Below are 18,531 nucleotides of genomic sequence, written 5' to 3'. Positions count from 1 at the left end.
AGTGAAGAAGTTCCTCCTCAACTCCGATCTAAACTGCACCCCCCTTATCTTGAGGCTGTGCCCTCTAGTCCTCCTATCCTTTCTAAGTGGGAAGAATCTCTACCTCTACCCTATTCATCCCCTTCATTATCTTATACGTCTCTATAAGATCCCCCCTCAGCCTTCTAAACTCCAACGAGTACAGACTCAGTCTATTTAGTCTCTCTTCATAGTCCAACCCCCTCATCTCCGGTATCAGCCTAGTGAACCTTCTCTGTACTCCCTCTAAGGCCAATATATCCTTCCGCAAGTGCGGCGACCAAAACTGCACACAGTACTCCAGCTGCGGCCTCACCAGTGCCCTGTACAGTTGCAGCAAGACCTCCCTACTTTTATATTCAATCCCCCTCGCTATAAAGGCCAGCATTCCATTCGCCTTCTTGATCACCTGCTGCACCTGCAGACTGGGTTTTTGCGATTCGTGCACAAGGACCCCCAGGTCCCTCTGCACCGTAGCATGCTGCAGCTTTTCACCCTTTAAATAGTAATCCCTCCTACTATTATTCCTGCCAAAGTGGATAACCTCACACTTGCTAATATTATACTCCATCTGCCAGGCCCTCGCCCACTCGCTCAGCCTATCCAGATCCCTCTGCAGACTTTCCACACCCTCCACGCAATTTGCTTTTCCACTCATCTTCGTGTCATCAGCAAATTTCATCACCCTACACTCAGTCCCCTCCTCCAGATCATCTATATAAATGGTAAATAGTTGGGGCCCCAGCACCGATGCCTGCGGCACTCCACTAGTCACCAACCGCCAATCCGAATAGCACCCACTGATACCAACTCTCTGCTTCCTATTAGACAACCAATCCTCTATCCACGCTAACACCTTACCCCCAACTCCGTGCACCCTAACCTTCTGAAGCAACCTTTTATGAGGCACCTTATCAAACGCCTTTTGGAAATCTAAAAACACCACATCCACCGCACTAGTCACATCCTCATAGAAATCCAATAAATTCGTTAAACATGACTTCCCCTTAACGAATCCGTGCTGTGTCTGCTCGATCAAATCGTTATACCTCGCCCCCCTCACCTTGAACCTGTGACTCCTCATGTTTGTCACCTCCGACCTGGGAAAAGTTTCCCACTGTTCACCCTATCCATACCCCTCATAATTTTATACACCTCTATTAGGTCTCCCCAAATTCTCCGTCTTTCCAGGGAGAACAACCCCAGTTTACCCAATCTCTCCTCATAGCTAAGACCCACCATACCAGGCAACATCCTGGTAAACTGTCTCTTCACTCTCTCCAAAGCCTCCACATCCTTCTGGTAGTGCAGTGACCAGAACTGGACGCAGTACTCCAAATGTGGCCTAACCAGCATTCTATACAGCTGTAACATCAGAAGCCAATTTTTATACTCTATAGCCTGTCCTATAAAGGCAAGCATGCCATATGCCTTCTTCACCACCCTCTCCACCTGTGCTGCCACCTTCAAGGATCTGTGGACTTGCACACCCAGGTCCCTCTGTGTGTCTATATTCTCGATGGTTCTGCCCTTTATTGTATAGCTCCCCCCTACATTAGAAAAGTAATAGTATTGTCCATTCCCCCTCACACTGTCCCTGTAAATCCTGTCCTATAGCCTCCTCCCCATAAACCGCTCCGCACTTCAAAAAAACTCCACACGGCCCCCTCTCTATAAATCTTTCCCATTCCCCCACCCCTCCAACACCCTGGCCCCTAGCCCCTCAATATATTCGTTCAATTCCCCATGATGCAGCCATTTGCTCAGTGAGTTTGCAGATTTCTGCCGTTGTTATTTTCGAGAATTGGATTGTGAGTAAATGTGAGGAGGACAGAAGAGAGCCAATGAAACACCTCCTGACAGGTCTCTGATTTTCCTTCTTTAGGACCAGGCCTGGCCTTCATCGCTTACCCAAAGGCGGTCACCCTGATGCCCATCGCCCCACTCTGGGCCGCCCTGTTTTTCTTCATGCTCCTAGTCCTCGGTTTGGACAGTCAGGTACACGGTTAATCTCACTGCAAAATGTTTCCTTGGTTCAGTTCCAGGTGTGTGGGCAACACTGGCATTTACAGCCCATCCCTAATTGCCCTGGGTGAGCAGCTCTGTAACTTGTTTGTTCACGCGGGGCAGTTAATAGTTAACCACATTGGCTGATGGGACTGGAGTTACATCTTAGCCCAGACCAGGTAAGGTCCAGTTGGGTTTTTAATGACGATCTGATAACTTATTGGTCTTTTTTACAGAGAAAACTCTTCAATTTTTCCACAGGAGGTGAGTTCAGAGTGGCCTTGATTCTGAACTATCTGAACCAGATGCTGCAATGTTATTGCAGAGTTAGAAACAAGCTCTCTCTCACATCTCTCTAAACCCTCACTGACAAATATTAAATTGCCTTCTCTTCTCATTATCCCAGGTGGGATCTTACTGTGTGAAAATTGGTTTCCAAGTTTCCTGTCACAGCAGTGAATCCATTTTAAAAACACTTCATAGTCTGTGAGGACTTTGGAGGGGGATAGCTAGGGAGTGAGATAGCTTGATCTTGGGTTTGGATATAGAACATAGAACACTACAGCACAAACAGGCCCTTTGGCCCACAAGTTGCGCCGATCACATCCATACCTACCAGGCCTATCTATAACTCTCAATCCCATTAAATCCCATGTACTCATCCAGAAGTCTCTTAAAAGACCCCAGCAAGTTCGCCTCACCACCACCGACAGCAGCCGATTCCACTCACTCACCACCCTCTGAGTGAAAAACTTACCCCTGACATCTCCTCTGTACCTACTCCCCAGCACCTTAAACCTGTGTCCTCTCGTAGTGACCATTTCAGCCCTGGGAAATAGCCTCCGAGAATCCACCCTATCTATTCCTCTCAACATTTTATAAACCTCTAATAGGTCGCCTCTCAACCTTTGTCCCTCCAGGGAGAAGAGACTGAGCTCCCTCAACCTATATAGCTCGGCACAGCATCGAGGGCTGAAGGGCCTGTACTGTGCTGTACTGTTCTATGTTTCCATGTTTCTAAAATGTCATTCATGGTCCTAGAAAAATACAAATTTTTCTTCATTCTGCCACATTCACCATCTGAATTATTTAACGCTTTGTCTCCGTTCAAATATTGTTTGGAAGAGTTATACAGCACAGAAAAGACCCTTCAGCCCATCAAATCTGCACCAATAAAACTACAGTAAATCTACACTAATCCCCGTTTCCAGCATTGGGCCCACAATCTGGAATGTTCTGACATTTCAAGTGCTGTTTAAAGTTTGTCAGGGTTCCTGCTTCTCCCACCCTCCCAAGCAGTGAATTCCAGACTCCCACCAGCCTCTGGGTGATAAAGCTTTTCCCCAAATCCCCTCCAAACCTTCTCCTCCCCTCACCTTCAAACTGTGCCCCCTCGTGATTGACCCCTCAACAAAGGGGAACAGCTGCTTCCTACTTGCCTTCTTCGTATCCCTCATAATAGAACATAGAACAGAGAACACTACAGCACAAACAGGCCCTTCGGCCCACGAGTTGCGCCGATCACATCAACACCTATCTATAACCCCCAATCCCATAAAACCCCATATACTCATCCAGAAGTCTTTTAAAAGACCCCAGCGAGTTTGCCTCCACCACCACTGACGGCAGCCGATTCCATTCACTCACCACCCTCTGAGTGAAAAACTTACCCCTAAAACTTACTGAGTGAAAAACTTACCCCTATAATCTTATACACCTCAGTCATTTCCCCCTCAGCCTTCTCTGCTCCAGAGAAAACAGCCCATGCCTGTCCAGTCTCTCCTTATAGCTCAAGTGAGCTGCTCATCCTGCCCCATTCGCCCTTCCTCAGCCCGTATCATTGGGCAGAGTGTTAAACATCTTCAAATCTAAATAAGACTCAGAACAATTTTTACATCAATAGCTCACTTGGCAGAATTTACCATTCGTGAGATCTTCCAAAGCAACTTTCTAACCAGTGCCTTACCATTTATTTAGATGATTTGGAGGAGGGAGCTGAGTGTAGGGTGTTGAAATTTACTGATGACACAAAGATAAGTGGAAAAGCAAATTGCGTGGAGGGTGTGGAAAGTCTGCAGAGGGATCTGGATAGGCTGAGCGAGTGGGCGAGGACCTGGCAGATGGAGTATAATGTTAGCAAGTGTGAGGTTATCCACTTTGGCAGGAATAATAGTAGGGGGGATTACTATTTAAAGGGCGAAAAGCTGCAGCATGCTACGGTGCAGAGGGACCTGGGGGTCCTTGTGCATGAGTCACAGAAACCCAGTCTGCAGGTGCAGCAGGTGATTAAGAAGGTGAATGGGATGCTGGCCTTTATAGCGAGGGGGATTGAATATAAAAGTAGGGAGGTCTTGCTGCAACTGTACAGGGCACTGGTGAGGCCGCAGCTGGAGTACTGTGTGCAGTTTTGGTCGCCGCACTTGCGGAAGGATATATTGGCCTTGGAGGGAGTGCAGAGAGATTCACTAGGCTGATACCAGAGATGAGGGGGGTTGGACTATGAAGAGAGGCTGAATAGACTGGGTCTGTACTCGTTGGAGTTTAGAAGGATGAGGGGGGATCTTATAGAAACGTATAAGATAATGAAGGGGATGGATAGGGTAGAGATAGAGAGATTCTTCCCACTTAGAAAGGACAGCAGGACTAGAGGGCACAGCCTCAAGATAAAGGGGGGGGTGCAGTTTAGAACAGAGTTGAGGAGGAACTTCTTCACTCAAAGGTGGTGAATCTCTGGAATTCTCTGCCCGTTGAAGTGGTGGAGGCTACCTCGCTAAATATATTTAAGACACGGGTAGATAGGTTTTTGGTAGGCAAGGGAATTAAGGGTTATGGGGAGAAAGCAGGAAAGTGGAACTGATCCACTTCAGATCAGCCATGAAGTGTGAGGTAATCCATTTCGGTAGGAATAACAGATGTGTTGAGTATAGGGCTAACGGGAGGACTTTGAATAGAGTGGAGGAGCAGAGGGATCTAGGTGTATGTGTACATAGATCCCTGAAAGTTGGGAATCAAGTAGATAAGGTTGTTAAGAAGGCGTACGGTGTCTTGGCGTTTATTGGTAGGGGGACTGAATTTAGGAGTCGCAGCGTCATGTTGCAACTGTACACAACTCTGGTGCGGCCGCACTTGGAGTACTGTGTGCAGTTCTGGTCCCCACATTACAGGAAGGATGTGGAGGCTTTGGAGAGGGTGCAGAGGAGGTTTACCAGGATGTTGCCTGGTATGCAGGGGAGGTCCTATGAGGAGAGACTGAGGGATTTGGGGTTGTTTTCACTGGAAAGAAGGCGGCTAAGAGGGGATCTTATAGAAACATATAAGATGATTAGAGGTTTAGATAGGGTGGATGGTGATAGCCTGTTTCCTCGGATGGAGAAAGCTAGCACGAGGGGGCATGGCTTTAAATTAAGGGGTGGTAGTTATAGGACGGATGTCAGGGGCAGGTTCTTTACCCAGAGGGTGGTGAGGGACTGGAATGCCCTGCCTGCTGCAGTTGTAAATGCGCCTAGTTTGGGGGCGTTTAAGAGATTGGTGGATAGGTTTATGGACGAAAAGGGATTGGTTTAGATTAGTGGGTCAATTTTTTTTTAAAATAAGACTGGTCGGCGCAACATTGTGGGCCGAAGGGCCTGTTCCGCGCTGTAATGTTCTATGTCCTATGATCTTATTGAATGGCGGGGCAGGCTCGAAGGGCTAGATGGCCGACTCCTGCTCCTATTTCTTATGTTCTTATGTTCCTCTTATGGCAGGGTGACAGCTCCACAGGCAGAGTTGGGCACTGCCGCTATGGGAAGGGCACTACGAGGAAAGTCCATCTTGAGGAATTCTTTGGAGATGTCTTAATTTTGTTAAAATGAACTCTGACAACAGATACCAGGCACCAGAGTGAAGGGGGAAGCCTTCCTCAGGATGGGCCTGACTGTGGCCACTAGCTCTGGTGGGGAGACAGGGAGGGGTGAGTTCTGGATACCTCATGGGGGTGTTCCACCCCCTCCCGTCACACACACATCTGGTATAATCAGGAACTCATTCACCCACTGACACGACAACCTTCCCTCTGAGCTTCTTCCCAATCTCAGCACAAAAATCCCCTCAGCAACAGCAGGAAGATGTTTTCCCCATTGTTAAGGATGATGACCCCCATGCTAAGCAGTGATAGGTCTATCCAAGCCCCCATGCTAAGCAGTGATAGGTCCATCCAAGCCCCCATGCTAAGCAGTGATAGGTCCATCCAAGCCCCCATGCTAAGCAGTGATAGGTCCATCCAAGCCCCCATGCTAAGCAGTGATAGGTCTATCCAAGCCCCCATGCTAAGCAGTGATAGGTCTATCCAAGCCCCCATGCTAAGCAGTGATAGGTCCATCCAAGCCCCCATGCTAAGCAGTGATAGGTCCATCCAAGCCCCCATGCTAGGCAGTGATAGGTCTATCCAAGCCCCCATGCTAAGCAGTGATAGGTCTATCCAAGCCCCCATGCTAAGCAGTGATAGGTCTATCCAAGCCCCCATGCTAGGCAGTGATAGGTATATCCAAGCCCCCATGCTAAGCAGTGATAGGTCTATCCAAGCCCCCATGCTAAGCAGTGATAGGTCTATCCAAGCCCCCATGCTAAGCAGTGATAGGTATATCCAAGCCCCCCCAGTCCCCCACATTAAGCAGTGATGGGTTTATTAGATTCATCAGCCTGGCTTACAGACTGGACTTGAACTAAATTTTACCTGCTGTCCAATCAACTTGCAGAGACGTATGGGGAAAGATCAGGGGTAATGAAACTCTTTCAAAGAGCCAGCACAGGTAAGATAGGCTGAACAGCCTCCTGTTCTGTAAGATTCTGTGATTCAGACGTTGGTGAATTTGATTTTTTCTTGTTTACAGTTTGTGGGAGTGGAGGGTTTCATCACCGGGATCATGGATCTCTTCCCAACATACGTCTCTGGTGGTTTGCGAAGAGAGGTGGTTGTTGCTGTTTGTTGTCTGATCTGCTTTATCATCGACCTGTGCATGGTGACAGACGTAAGTAAGAATAAATTGTGGGGAATCTGGGGGTAAATCTGGGACACAGGTTTAAGGTGCGGGGAGGAAAGTACAGAGGTGATGTTAGGGGTAAGTTTTTCACTCAGAGGGTGGTGAGTGAATGGAATCGGCTGCCGTCAGTGGTGGTGGAGGCGAACTCGCTGGGGTCTTTTAAAAGACTTCTGGATGAGTATATGGGGTTTAATGGGATTGGGGGTTATAGATAGGTCTGTAGGTTGGTAGATGTTGATGTGATCAGCGCAACTCGTGGGCCGAAGGGCCTGTTTGTGCTGTAGTGTTCTATGTTCTAAATACAAATAGCAGTAAAGCTGGAGGTGATGGGAGAGGAATATGTAAACAGTACCCTGCATGGACCAATGGAACTAATGAGTAAGGAGAGAAAGAGGGGAACTTTCAGTAAGAATGGAAGTTGACGCCGGGGGAGCAGTCTCGCTGGTGCCCGAAGTTGTTTACAAGGAGAAACTTAAACACATTTCCTTGAAGTCATCAAGGATAGTGCTGAAGACGTACACAGGAGAAGTGGTTCCACTGAAGGGCCACATTAAAGGAACTGTGCAGTTCAATGGGCAAACAGCAGATTTGTCTCTATACGTAGTGAAGGGAAACTACCCAGCACTGATAGTCCGTACATGACTGGGGAGGCTTCAACTGAACTGGGCTAACCAATGCAGAATCCAGCTTCACAAAAATCTTTAAAAAGCACACTGGTGTTTGATAGAGAATTAAGCAGCAGGCAGGACAGTAGAACATAGAACATTACAGCACAGTACAGGCCCTTCGGCCCGCGATGTTGTGTCGACCAGTGGAACCAATCTAATGACTTTGTAACCTAAACTATTCCAATGTTATCCATATGCCTATCCACTGACCATTTGAACACCCTTAAACGACAGTATGAGGAGGCAATGTCTGGTGGCATTATCGTGAAGACTATTAATCCAGAAATTCAACTAGTGTTCTGGGGACCCAGGTTCAAATCCCACCATGGCAGATGATGGAATTTGAATTCATTAAAAATGTCTGGAATTAAGAATCTACTGATGACCATGAAACCATTGTCAATTGTCAGAAAAACCCACCTGGTTCACTAGTGTCCCTTAGGGAAGGAAATCTGCTGTCCCTACCTGGTCTGGCTTACATACGAGTCCAGAGCCATAGCAATGTGGTTGACTCTCAACTAGAGATGGTAATAAATGCTGGCCAGCCAGCGATGCCCATGTCCCACAAATGAATAAAAAAAGTATGATCAAAATGGCAATAATAAACAGAAGCCAAACAAAATGCTTGAAGGTACAGTCTATACCATATAATATTAGCCCAAAGGTAGAGGCTAACGTGGAGCAACTGGTGAGGTCTGGAGTTTTGGAACCTGTCAGCATCAGTGAATGGGCCACACCTATTGTTCCATTCATTAAGATGGATGGATCTGTAAGGATTTGCAGAAACGTTCAACACACAGCACCTTAAATCCAGTGCTGTGTGTTGAACGGGACCCACTACCCTCGGCATTGAAAACTGGTTTGAGTGATAGGCAAGAGGCTAACACTTCAGCAAATTTGACCCAAGTCAGGCCTATTTGCCAATGCATGTGGATAAGAAGTCTCTTTTGACAATCATGTCACACGGAGGCTTGTTCTGATACTGAAAATTGCTGATTGGGATCACATCTGCTCCTGTATTATTTCAAAGGGTAATGGATCAGATCCTGAGTGGACTGAGCGGAATCCAGTGTGATCTGGAGGATCTCCTAGTCACTGGAAGAGGAACAGCTTCAGAACATTTTATGCTACTGTTCAGGGATTGGAAGACTCTGGTCTAAGAGTCTGTAAGGACATGAGTCTTTCCAATCTTCCATTGGGTATTTGGGACATGTGATTGAAGCTATTGGCTACTGAAACCTCCTTCTAAGGTTAAGGCCACCACAGAGGTGCCTACATGTCAGAATATAAGCCAGGTACATTCTTTCCTGGGATTGTTGAATTATTATGGAAGATTTGTCCCAAACTTGGCATCAATTCTGAAACCGTTAAATAACGTCTTGTGCCAGAACAAGACGGCACCACAAAGGGGTGGCATGGTGTCACAGTGGTTAGCACTGCTGTTTCATAGGGACTCGGGTTCGATTCCCAGCTCAGGTCTCTGTCTGTGCGGAGTTTGCACATTCTCCCTGTGTCTGCGTGGGTTTCTTCCAGGTGCTCTGGTTTCCTCCCACATTCTGAAAGACGTGCTGGTTAGGGTGCATTGACTTGAACAGGCGTTGGACTGTGGCATCTAGGGAATTTCACAGTAACTTCATTGCAGTGTTAACGTAAGCCTTACTTGTGACTAATAAACAAACTTAAGATGTGGAAGTGGTCAGATCAATGCCATTGCATCATCATGCAGGCCAAAAAAACATTACTTAAGTCTGAAGCTCTCAAGCACTCTGATGCTACTTTTCCCATACAGTTAGCTGGTGATGCATCTCCTTGTAGTCCAGCAAAGTGATCTCCCACATCAGGCCATCAGATGAAGAACGACCCATTGCTTTTGCTTCTCGAACCTTGAGCAAAGCTGAAAGTAACTATGCCCAGATTAAACCAGAAGCATTTGAGATCACTTTTGGAGTAAGGAAATTCCGTCAATTCCTTGAGAGAGTGTTTACATTGTTAACAGATGATGGTCCATCAATCATTTTTGGATGACAAACGGGAATTCCGTCACTTGCAACAAGTAGAATCCAGACGGGCATGGCTGTTGGCTGCACTTATTGACATGACACCATTCACCATCGACAGTCAAGTCAACATTGTAACATGGATGGACTTTCAAGATTGTCACTACTGGAAGGGTAGGGGGTTTTAGTTCAGTCGGGCAGCACTTCATGCAGGCTTGAAGGGCCAAAGGGCCTGTTCCTGTGCTGTAATTTTCTTTGTACCAAGAAGCTCTTTGGAATATTCAACAAGTGGTTACCACACCTGTCACTGCTAGTTGCAGGAAGAAACACATTCACAGCGAGCGTAGGCTCTCACGCGATGGATGTGGTTTCAGGAGGAAAGGCTTTGGAATTAACACCTACCCTGAAACCCGACTACTCCAGAATAATGGAGCTATCAGTACAGTCAGGATGTCTTCTATAGCTCAGAATGATTCTTCCGCCATTGAGGAAATGGGTGTTAGAGAAGCTACATGAAGGCCACTGTGGAGTTGTACACAAAGAAAACAACAAGAAGTTATTTCTGGTGGCCTGGAGTTGATGTGGAAATTGAAGAAAAAGCCAGAACATTTTCTTCTTTGTGAGTGAGAGTCAGTGTGTGTGGAACCCTTACCCCGGTGAGAGTCAGTATGTGTGGGACTTGTCACCCTTAGCATGACTGCATCTGTGGGAGTGGCCTGAAGAGTGTTAGCAATGTGTGCAGGCAGATTTTGAAGGGCCTTTCCAAGGAAACGTTCTCGGTAACAGTCAATACTCAAGACAAGTGGCCAGAGGTTGCTGTGATGACATCTACCTCATCTAAGATTACTGAGAAACTAGGAGAAATATTTGGTCACTTTGGATTTCCTGAATAGTTGGTTTGACCTTAAGAGGACCAAACAAACTAAATAAGGGCAAAGTAAAAGGGGCAGTTTCCCAAAAGGAAGGGGAACAGCCCAAACAAAAACAAAGTACAAAGGAAATTTAACAACAATAACAGATATCAACGTGTCTCGCAGGAATTTCAGAACTTCCTACAAGACGATGATATTCAGCACATTAAATCCATACTGTGTCACCCTGCTACTAAATGGACTAGCAGAACACTTTGTCCAAACTCTGAAACACACTTTGAAAACAACCCAGGAACAAGGTTTGTGTACTAAACACCTTAATTCTTGCTTGTCTAATGGAATACCACACATTCCATTACCAAGGTCTCCCCTGCCTTATTCGTAGAAATGAATCCTACAGTACAGGAGACAACCATTCAGCCCATCGAGTCTGCACCAACCACAACTCCACCCAGACCCTATCCCTGTTACCCCATGCATTTACCCTAGTTTGTCCTGCTGACATTAAGAGGCAATTTAGTGTGGCCAATTCACTGAACCCGCACATCTTTATTCATGATGGAAAGGCAGCTGCTTTCCACATTTGCTCTTTTAAAACCTCCAGAAACTAAGGACAGTTTGCGACAGCAACAATGAGCACGAGTGGAATGGTGGGAAGGCAAGGCAAAACACAAAAGGTTTCTATCCAGGACAAGGAATATTGGCTTGGATCTACACCATACGGGAGGAAAGGATTCCTACCACCGTACTCATACAGACCGGACTGGTCTATTGCACGGTCCAGATCAGAGATGACATTATCTGGAGGAAACATGTGTACCAGTAACTGGACGGAAGAACAGATCCATCAAATCTGGAGCCTATTGAAAATTCAGGATTGGAGTTACAAAGTCCCGACTTGAACCTTCCTACAATCCCCACACAGCATTGGGAAAAGCAACATCTCACATTATGTTCAGATGCCGAGACGACCTCTTGTTCCTACGTCAATACCAGTTAAACCAGCCACCAATGGCGTCAGTAGAAAGACGAAGATCCCATTGGTTACCAGCAGTGTGAAGAAGACGATGGCCGAGGTTCACAGTCGAGCATTCCAAGAGTGACGGCCTCCAGACCGCCTGACTCATTGATTATTGAACTTGTTTGTAGACGTTCAGTTTAAGAGGGGAGAAAATGTTTTATATTTGTATTTATTCCTATTGGCTCGCTGGAACCATGCTGTATTGATGTTTGCCCTGGAAATGTTGCAGTGGACCGAGCATGGGAAAGAGAGAGAGAGAAGCAGCCATGAAAGAGATCACACACCATTAATAAAGCTCCCTTCATCTTTAACCAGTCTGTCCCACCTATCACATCTCCAATACAAACAGACACATTTCATTCTTTTTCAGTCACCACCTCAGGATCTTTATCATGAAAATGTTCCACCTGGTGTTAAACACAATAACTTATCAAGTTCAATGTGATTTTCAGGGTTTGTACTGTCAGACAAATTAACCATGATAATTTTCTATGGTTTTCTATGATCTCATTGAATGATGGAGCTAACTTGAGGGGCTGAATGGCCTCCTCCTGTTCCTAATACAAGCTGGTGTCTAATTCTTCCTTTGTTGTGTTTCAGGGTGGAATGTACATCTTCCAGTTGTTTGATTATTACTCTGCTAGTGGCATTACCCTGCTGTGGCAGGCGTTCTGGGAGTGTGTTGTTGTTGCCTGGGTTTATGGTAAGTGTTCTGAATGTTTGAGCTTTTGTTTCTGAATGATCTGAAAATGATACCAAACAGGTCTTGCAGCAGCTCCCCTGACAATTCCTGGAGGTCACAGTTCCCAAATCATTGAATAAAATAGCACATGCTCTGTGTCTAACTGTCAGTGCGTGACATGTGGAGAATCCTGGATCATCATCACAAACTAAAGCCATTCCACACGGTGGTATAGAATCCTACAGTATCGAGATTGTTCAACCAATCCCTGTGCAAGCTCTCTGAAAGAACCCTAGAACCTACAGAATCCTTATTTGATTTGATTTGATTTATTATTGTCACATGTATTAACATACAGCGAAAAGTATTGTTTCTTGCGCGCTATACAGACAAAACATACCGTTCATAGAGATGGAAAGGAGAGAGTGCAGAATGTAGTATTACAGTCATAGCTAGGGTGTAGAGAAAGGTCAGCTTAATGCGAGGTAGGTCCTTTCAAAAGTCTGACAGCAGCAGGGAAGAAGGGAACAGGGAAGGGAAGAGACTGCAGTACAGAAAGAGGCATCTGGCCCATCGAGTCTGCACTGACTCTCCAAACTCAGGCCCTCCCCATCCTTGTAACCCTGTGCTACTACCATAGATAATCCACCCAATTTACACATCTTGTGATACTCAGTGGCAATTTGCCATGACCAATTCACCTAATCAGAACACCTTTAGACTGTGGGAGGAAACCAGAGCACCCGGAGGAAACCCACGCAGACATCGAAACATAGAAAATAGGAGTAGGAGGAGGCCATTTGGCACTTCGAACCTGCTCCATCATTCATTACGGTCATGGCTGATCGTCCAACTCAATAGCCTAATCCTGCTTTCTCCCCATTACCTATGATCCCATTTGCCCAAGTGCGATATCCAGACACAGTGAGAGCATGTAGAGTGGGATTTTTATAGCCTTACTCTTCCTGAAACTGTAAAATCCTGCCTGAGGTCAACAGACCTTCTCATGCTCTGCCCCTCACACGTCCCCATTCCCATGGCGGGGTGCGGGGGGGTAAAATTCTGACAGCAGACTCCACACAGACAGTCACCCAAGGTGGGACTCGAGCCCGGGTCCCTGGCACTGAGGCAGCAATGCTAAGCACTGTGCCACCATGTTGCCCAATCCAATTAAAGGCACACCCCCTACGTTTTCCCCCCAGAGACTGGCCAATGTTTCTCTCTTTATTTCCTCAATTCCCTTTTGAAAGTTACATTTAATTTTAATTGTGGAGACATTGGGATATTGATGGACAAAGGGTCTTGTTTTCCTGATTGGGTTGTGAAGGTGGAGAACTCAAGGATGGACATATCAAATAACCAATGACAGAATGATGGAGGTGGGACTGTGATGATTGATGTTCTGAAGAAGAATCTAATTGGACTCGAAATGTTAACTCTGTCCCCGGGAATGAGAGTGGGTGAGGGGCAGAGCGTGAGAAGCTCCATTAACCTCAGGCAGGATTTTATACCTTCAGGATGAACGAGGTTGTAAAATCCCACCCAACATGTTCCCCCCGTATCTGCGTGGGTTTCCTCCCACAGACGCTGCCAGACTTGCTGCATTTTTCCAGCATTTTCTGTGTTCATTTCACATTTCCAGAATCCGCAGTATTTTGCAGTTATTTCAATGCTGGGATAGCAGGGAGTGTCGGGGCAGAGTGGTTGGTAATTATGTGATAAACTCCAGGAAGATGTCCTGAGTTAGCAACACTCCAGAAACAGAAACCTGCTTTATCCAAATTCCAGTTATTTTCCTAAACTGCACCTGTCCCAATTCCCTCCATCCCCCTCTGCCCACTCCAGCCCCCTCTATCTCCCTGCCACTCCACCCCTTCCATTCCAATCCACTCTATCCTCCTCCATTCCAATTCCTTCCATCCCCCTCTGCCTACTCCAGCCCCCCAAATTTCCCCCTGCCCCATTCCGTCCCCCTCCACTCCATCCTACGCCACTCCAGTCTACCCAGCTCTGCCACTTGCAGCCCAGTAACTACACCAGGAGCACAGCCTGAGCCCTCATGTGGAGGGTCAGGGTTGAGTTACAAGATTGAGTTACAGGGTTGTGTTACAGGGTTGAGTTACAGGGTTGAGTTACAGGATTGAATTACAGGGTTGAGTTACAGGGTTGAGTTACAGGGTTGAGTTACAGGGTTGAGTTACAGGATCGAGTTACAGGATCGAGTTACAGGATTGAATTACAGGGTTGAGTTACAGGGTTGAGTTACTGGGTTGAGTTACAGGATTGAGTTACTGGGTTGAGTTACTGGGTTGAGTTACAGGATTGAGTTACTGGGTTGAGTTACAGGATTGAGTTACAGGGTTGAGTTACAGGGTTGAGTTACAGGATTGAATTACAGGGTTGAGTTACAGGGTTGAGTTACAGGGTTGAGTTACAGGATTGAGTTACTGGGTTGAGTTACAGGGTTGAGTTACAGGGTTGAGTTACAGGGTTGAGTTACTGGGTTGTGTTACAGGATCGAGTTACAGGATCGAGTTACAGGATTGAATTACAGGGTTGAGTTACAGGGTTGAGTTACTGGGTTGAGTTACAGGATTGAGTTACTGGGTTGAGTTACTGGGTTGAGTTACTGGGTTGAGTTACAGGATTGAGTTACAGGGTTGAGTTACAGGGTTGAGTTATAGGGTTGAGTTATAGGGTTGAGTTATAGGGTGTCGGGTGAGTCAGTGTCAGTTGTGAAATGAACCAATACATTTCTGCTTTTCCCATAAACCAGGTGCAGACCGTTTCATAGACGATATTGCGCGAATGATTGGCTACCGTCCTCTCGCCTGGATAAAGTGGTGTTGGCTCTTTATCACTCCATGTGTCTGTGTGGTAAGTCCAGCGTTGTTTTTTTAAATATGGGGATACTTTTTACATGGTTCATTGGTCTAGACATGACCTCCCCTTAACAAAACCATGCTGACTGTCCTTGATTAATCTCTGCCTCTCCAAATGCAGATTCATTCTGTCTCTCAGAATTGCTTCCAATAGTTTCCCCATCACTGAGGTTAGACTGACTGGCCTGTAGTTTCCTGCTTTATCCCTTTTTGAACAATGGTCCCACGTTGGCTGTCCCCCAGGCCCCCAACACCACTCCTGTGGCCAGAAAGGATTTGAAAATGATTGCCAGCACCCTGCTATTTCCTCCCTTGCCTCGTTCAACAACCTGGGATACATTTCATCTGACCCTGGAGATTTATCTACTTTTAAATCTGACAGACTACACAGACCCGTCTCTCTATCTGTGTTAATTTCTTTAACTGTATCACAGTCTCTCCCTGATTACTAAGTTTGATGACACAAAAGTTGGTGGAGTTTCCAGGGACTGTTAGAGGATACAACAGGATATCGATAGATTGGAGACTTGGGCACAGAAATAGCAGATGGAGTTTAATCTGGACAAATGCGAGGTGATGTATTTTGAAGGATCAAATTTAGGTGTGAATTATACTGCAAATAGCAGAACCCTTAGGAACATTAAAATGCAGAGGGATCTGGGCATGCAGGTCCATATTTCCTTACAAGTGGCAACACAGGTGTATAAGGTGGCCAAGAAGGCATCTGGTATGCCTTCATCAAGTATAAAAGTTGGCAAGTTATATTACAGCTATGTAAAATTTCAGTTAGGCTGCATTTGGAGGATTCTGAGCAGTTCTGGTCACCAGACTACCAGAAGGTAATGGAAGCTTTGGAGAGAGTGCACAGAAGGTTCACCAGACGTTGTCTGGTCTCGAGGGTATCAGCTACGAGAGGTTGAATAAACTAGGATTGTTTTCACTGGAAAGATAGAGACTGAGGGGAGACCTGATAGAGCACTACAAAATTATGAGAGGTGTAGACAGGGTGGATAGTCAGAGGCTTTTCCCAGGGTGGAAGTGTCAATTACGAGGGGGCCCAGGTTCAAGGTGAGGGGGAAGTTTTTCACACAGACAGTGGAAGGTTCCTGGAATGTGCTGCCAGAGGAGGTGGTGGAAGCAGGCACATTAGCAATGTTCAAAGTGTACCTTGATGATACATGAATGGGAGACGAACAGGACATAGAACATGGAAAACACAGAAAAACTACAGCACAAACAGGCCCTTTGGCCCACAAATTGCGCTGATCACATCTCTACCTTCTAGGCTTACCTATAACCCTCAATCCCATTAAATCCCATGTACTCATCCAGAAGTCTTTTAAAAGACCCCAGTGAGTTCGCCTCCACCACCACTGACGGCATCCGATTCCATTCACTCACCACCCTCTGAGTGAAAAACTTACCCCTAACATCACTTCTGTACTTGCTTCCCAGCACCTTAAACCTGTGTCCTCTCGTAGCGACCATTTCAGCCCTGGGAAATAGCCTCCGAGAATCCACCCGATCTATACCTCTCAACATCTTATACACCTCTATCAGGTTGCCTCTCATCCTTTGTCTCTCCAAGGAGAAAAGACGGCACTCCCTCAACCTATCCTCATAAGGCATGCCTCCAATCCAGGCAACATCCTTGTAAAAGAGAGATAGAAACAGCTTATCAGTGCAGACTTGGTGGACCGAAGGGCCTGTTCCTGTGCTGATATCAAATAGGATCAGAATGCTGCATAATATTAAAAAGGCAACGTTAAGGGCACTCTATCTGAACGCATACAGCATTCACAACAAGGTAGGTGATTTGAAGGCAAAAATAGAGGAATGTGTGTGATCTAATTACTGTTACAGAGCTTTGATTACAGGGTGACCAGGGACTGAATACTCGGGGATGTTTAGGGAGGTCAGGCTGAGGGGACTATTAATAAGAGGCAAGATCAGCATGTCAATGAGAGGGATCTCAGGTTGAAGAATCAAGATGTGGAATCAGCTTGAGTGAAGCTAAAAAACAGCAAGGAGTAAACATTGTTTCTCAATCAGCAAACTGCGATGGAAGAGTTGAGTACAGAATAATTTAGAGCTGCGTGGAACATGGGTAAGACAGTGAATGGGTGAATTCTGAACCAGACAGCCTGACTGTAGAGAAAGGAAATGATAAAGTGTGAGGAGTGGATTGGGAGAAGACTCTGACAGGAGACAGACAAAGGCGAGTATCTAAAGAAGTATTTACATTGGTCTCGAATCCATGCCAGATTGCCTGGTTACCCAACCCAGTTCCTGCCTATGGAGTCTTGCTGTGCAAACATTGGCTCGTAGAACAATGAGACTGCACTTTGACCCCTGGGGACTGTGTGACGGGAGCTTTGTAAATGCAGGCTGGGTGTGAGGGTGTGAGCACCGGCTGACATTCTGCTCTTTGTTTCAGGGGATTTTCCTCTTCCATGTGGTCAATTACAAACCCCTGACTTACAACAAAACCTATGTGTACCCGTGGTGGGGCGAGACGATTGGCTGGATCTTGGCTATAGCCTCAATGGTCTGCATCCCCCTCACTGTTATCATTAAAATGCTTCGTGCTGAGGGATCTCTGCAACAGGTCAGTACAGACTGGGATTCTCCCCGAGTCCTGGGGATCAACAGGCTCTCTGACACTCCCTCTCACGCTCTGGCTGTGGTCCTCGTGGTCCTGGGATGTAGTTTACCTCTCACAGGGAAGATTATTTCACCTGATTGCTTCTCTGAAGTTCCACAAGAAACACATCCAATGACCAATCACTCCCAGAGAGGCCAGTCCTGCCTACAGTCCAGAACATGGATTTTACCCACTACATGGGGGTGTGGGAGGGGGAATGAGGGAGAGTCAGTGATAGGGGAGAGTGTACATGGGGGTGTGGGAGGGGGAATGGGGGGGAGAGTCAGTGATAGGAGAGAGTGTACATGGGGGTGTGGGAGGGGGGAATGGGGGGGAGAGTCAGTGATAGGAGAGAGTGTACATGGGGGTGTGGGAGGGGGAATGGGGGGGAGAGTCAGTGATAGGAGAGAGTGTACATGGGGGTGTGGGAGGGGGAATGGGGGGGGAGTCAGTGATAGGAGATCGAGAAGAGTGTACATGGGGGTGTGGGAGGGGGAATGGGGGGAGAGTCAGTGATAGGGGAGAGTGTACATGGGGATGTGGGAGGGGGAATGGGGGGGAGTCAGTGATAGGGGAGAGTGTACATGGGGGTGTGGGAGGGGGAATGGGGGAGAGTCAGTGATAGGGGAGAGTGTACATGGGGGTGTGGGAGGGGGAATGGGGAGAGTCAGTGATAGGGGAGAGTGTACATGGGGGTGTGGGAGGGGGAATGGGGGGAG

The 18,531-nt window shown here is 46.8% G+C and overlaps 1 protein-coding gene across 1 annotated transcript in view; it reads left to right on the top strand.

Moving 5' to 3' along the window:
- LOC145362743 (sodium- and chloride-dependent creatine transporter 1-like) overlaps positions 1 to 18,531 on the top strand; it is a 119,899-nt gene that overhangs the window by 94,009 nt on the left and 7,359 nt on the right. The window contains exons 9-13 of the mRNA XM_080218603.1: positions 1,904 to 2,016; positions 6,897 to 7,034; positions 12,205 to 12,307; positions 15,063 to 15,163; positions 17,606 to 17,776. Coding sequence (XP_080074729.1) covers positions 1,904 to 2,016; positions 6,897 to 7,034; positions 12,205 to 12,307; positions 15,063 to 15,163; positions 17,606 to 17,776 — 626 coding nt within the window. The remainder of the gene's footprint in view (positions 1 to 1,903; positions 2,017 to 6,896; positions 7,035 to 12,204; positions 12,308 to 15,062; positions 15,164 to 17,605; positions 17,777 to 18,531) is intronic.

The sequence above is a fragment of the Carcharhinus amblyrhynchos genome, chromosome 3 (genome assembly GCF_965287045.1).
Source record: "Carcharhinus amblyrhynchos chromosome 3, sCarAmb.v2.hapA, whole genome shotgun sequence".
NCBI classification, from domain to species: Eukaryota; Metazoa; Chordata; class Chondrichthyes; order Carcharhiniformes; family Carcharhinidae; genus Carcharhinus; species Carcharhinus amblyrhynchos.
The sequence above is the reverse complement of the archived record's forward strand: the minus strand, read 5'-3'. Positions and strand labels throughout refer to the sequence as shown.